Genomic DNA, 3,447 nt, shown 5'->3' with positions numbered 1-3,447 from the left:
CATCCTTTAGCCATCATACTTCAGTGAGAACTAAGTTTTTGCTTTAGTGGTGACTTCAAGCAAGAAACTTTAACTCAAATTAAGATTGAAGTGGATCAACTATTGTTAAAAACGAATTAGTTTGCTTAGCTCTTGTGAACAACTTTGATTTTGTTCTTGTTATCGTCGTATTCTTTGCACTTATTTTTGCTAGAATAACTCTTTCAACAATATATGTTTAATTGAGAAACATCAACAGAATTGTCCAATTGCCATTGTTATATGATTCTTTATAATTTCCTATGTTGAAACTGATTCAACCTTACAAACAAAGAAATACCAAGTGTATTTTACTGATTAAATCAACTTTTAATATTATACACGCATCTTCATAGATTTCATAGAACAGTGAAACAAATAATCACAGAATTTGTTCATTACTCAAACCAAATAACATTATGTACATATGTATTGCTGTTCTTGTTTCTTAGAAGCATGAACACGCCCCTGGAAGCTTGCCTGTTGTTCTAATTATGTTCGCTTTCTCTTTTGCTTTAACCGTTTCATTCTTTCTTTTTTCATCTGATTGTGCTCTAGCTCCTGCTGCAATCCCATCTATGTATTTTATCTTCTCTTCATATTTCCTCCACGCTTTCTGCTTTTTCCTCTCATTTTCACTCTGCTGCATTTTTTTCACAAAGCTACCATCAATCACACTATCAGAATACTAAGCATGAAGTATGGTTGAGTTGAATAGAAATTCTAACCTCATGCTTATTTAGCTTGCGTCTTGCTTTCATCTTCTTCCTCTTTTCCCATGTTTCTATTGTCTCTAACAATCTCTCATACCTGATAAATTAGTTATATTTTTGTTGCATGCAATGTATCATGTTAGAGATTAACATAGTGTTGTTGAAAAATATAATAATTTACCACGCATGCATGCATGCATGCAGATTCTACCTTTGTTTGATCTTGTTTAGCTCTTCCCTTTCCCAAGCATCTGCCTTTGTATCTGTTGCACCTGGTTTTGTTGATGGTCTATTAGAGATTGAAGTTTGCCTGATTGGTGGCTGTGGTGGCGGTGGCGGTGGTGGTGGTGGTGGCAGCGCCGTTAAAAACATGGTTGGATCATCAACTCGTGGAAGAGTTTTTGGTCGTGAGGTCTCAGGTTTTGAATCATCGGTGTTATTAAAGTAGTTATCACCAAAAGTTGGAGTCTTTTTTGGTGTTTGGATATCAGGTTTTTTATCATTAGTTCTCTTTGATTTTTCACTAAAAGTTGGAATCTTTTTCATCGATGGTGCTGGTGGGAATGTGATTGTCTTTTCAGGCTTCTTTTCTTCTCTTAAAGTTGATGTTGTTGGCACCTTGTTAACTTGTTCATCTGTGCTTTTCAATGAGCCTACAATTTACGCAGATAGATTCAGTTTATTATAATTGTGTTTTCGTATTTTCTTAACCAGAGGTACTCGGTTTGAATCGAGCCTTGAGAATACGATAGCATTAAAACTCTTGAGGAAGAGTTTTGTCGTATATTGTAGTTTTATGAGGGATTAGTCTCGGCAGTTACGATACAGAATTAAAAAAAAATGATAAAGAAAGTATTTACCTGATAATCTTTTGGCTGCAGAACCTAATTGGGATAATGTGGATGTTTTATCAAATACATTGCTTCTGGTCTTGGTCAATGAGGTTTCAGAAAAACCACTCATTTTCTTCTCATGTGTTATTTCTGAGACATGTGAACTAATTGCAAATGCTGCTGCAGCTACTGCTGTTGCATGCTCCATTTCTATGAAATCATAATCATGACTCATATTCCTTGAAAATTGTCTCTGAAACCAATTATTTGCCTTTTTCTTCTCTGCACAAATTTGTCACTTAAATGATTACCTCATTCAGTTTTCAGCCAAAAACAAAACTAGAAAGATAATTAATAGTTTCATCACCTTTGAAAGATGAACTTTTCTGTATTGGTATTTTCTGGTCCCTGCTACCACGGCCAAAATCAGCTATATTCTCTTCTTCTGCACCAATTAATTTCTCTCTAACAAAAAATTGTTTAGCATAAAATAGAAAGCACTTCCTATATTAAGAATTGACATGTGCTTTTATACATGTGAAAATTTTAAATTTTGTATAAGGTGAAAAGTCAAAAATGACTAACCTGATTTGCTTAATCCAATTCTCCATTCTATACAGGAAGAATTTTTCTGCTTTAATTATGAGCAGTTGTACTTTTAGGTGCTTATTTGAAAGAGAAGAAACCAATGAAATTTGAACCTTTATTGGGGTCAAGCAAGGTTTGAGATATACTTTGCATGTGTAACATGATTTGGAACTCTAGTGCCTTGTGGGGGAAGGCAAGTATTCTTTTCTTCTTGTTTAGAGATTTTTTTACCATCAAGCATAGGATCTTATTTGACTTTGTTTGTTGAGCTTATTTTTTAATCCAGTTTTGTGTGATGAAATTTTAAGAACTTCTAATTAAATCTAGGATAAAAAGTATGTTAGATTTTTACTTTTAAATATTGTATCGCTTTGAACTTTTGTTTACATACTAGCATGTGGAAAGTTCTTTGTGCAAAAAGGAGAGAGAAATTTGTGCAATGGTAACTTTATGAGTGAATAAGAAGGATTGTATACCTTAGATACTCTTCTTGAAAATATCTAGGAAATGTGTTTCATTTGTGATTAAGTGGTTAATAAGTTTTGACTAAAGTTGAATATTTCTAGCTTATGGGATCAAATAACTCTGCATTCAAATTCCACATAACAATAAACTATTAATAATAACTAGTAAAATACTCGTGCGATAGCACGGGTTCCGTCTGGATTCTACCGGTGAGAGTTGACTTCTCGGATATGTATTTGATTGGATCCATCTTGGATATCATTCACGTTGTGTTGGTCAGCATATATTGTCGGAGGCGTCGAGTAGCCTATTCAAGTGCTCATCAAGTATTTTCGAGCAGGGAGTATTTAGTCTCAAAGTCATTAAATGTCTTGCTTAGGTAGTAGATGGCATGCTCTTTCATCTTATTGTCCGAACACATAACTCATAGATACATCAAGTATTGTTAAGTACATGATAAGAGATCTTCTCAGAACATGGGGTATCAAGATTGGTGGTTCTTGTAAATATTCTTTTACTTTCTCTAATGCTATTTGGGAATCATCATTTCACTCGATAGCTTAATCTTTGTGTAATAATTTGAAGATTGGTTTGCCTATGATTGTGAGATGTGATATTAATCTAGCAATGTAGCTCAATCTCCCCAAGAAACCGAGAACCTCTTATTCCGTTTTGGGCGCTGGCATGCTCTGGATAACTCTGACTTTGCTCGGATCAGCCTCGATTCCTCGTTGACTTACGATGAATCATAGCAATTTACCATATCGGACCTCAAATATGCACTTGTTGGGGTTAAGCCTCAACATGAATTTCCTCAATCGAGCAAACAA

At 34.5% G+C, this 3,447-nt stretch overlaps 1 protein-coding gene across 2 annotated transcripts; it reads right to left on the bottom strand.

The window, feature by feature from the left end:
* Window positions 1-226: 226 nt before the first annotated feature.
* Window positions 227-2,248, bottom strand: LOC127106839 (remorin). Of its 2 annotated transcripts, none has more exons than XM_051044141.1 (6): window positions 2,150-2,248; window positions 1,932-2,029; window positions 1,592-1,846; window positions 943-1,384; window positions 747-828; window positions 227-661 (listed from the first exon to the last, which is right to left on the bottom strand). In XM_051044141.1, the coding sequence occupies exons 1-6, from the start codon at window positions 2,173-2,175 to the stop codon at window positions 467-469; spliced, it is 1,098 nt and encodes a 365-aa protein (XP_050900098.1). In that variant the 5' UTR covers window positions 2,176-2,248; the 3' UTR covers window positions 227-466. The 2 variants fall into 2 exon arrangements, with proteins under 2 accessions (XP_050900098.1, XP_050900099.1); XM_051044142.1 differs by having other exon boundaries at window positions 1,932-2,009; window positions 2,150-2,245.
* Between the last annotated feature and the right edge of the window lie 1,199 nt (window positions 2,249-3,447).

Source organism: Lathyrus oleraceus, chromosome 7 (assembly GCF_024323335.1).
Source record: "Lathyrus oleraceus cultivar Zhongwan6 chromosome 7, CAAS_Psat_ZW6_1.0, whole genome shotgun sequence".
NCBI lineage: Eukaryota > Viridiplantae > Streptophyta > Magnoliopsida > Fabales > Fabaceae > Lathyrus > Lathyrus oleraceus.
Note: the sequence above shows the minus strand (reverse complement) of the source record. Positions and strands in the feature narration are given on the sequence as shown.

Excerpts from the sequence above, each read along its gene's own strand:
- LOC127106839 (XM_051044141.1), bottom strand. The coding sequence starts at position 2,175 with ATGGAGAATTGGATTAAGCAAATCAG. Across the intron at positions 1,847-1,931 it reads GAAAAGTTCATCTTTCAAAG|AGAAGAAAAAGGCAAATAAT; the intron begins GTGATGAAACTA and ends AAATTTGTGCAG. Across the intron at positions 829-942 it reads CTAAACAAGATCAAACAAAG|GTATGAGAGATTGTTAGAGA; the intron begins GTAGAATCTGCA and ends CTAATTTATCAG.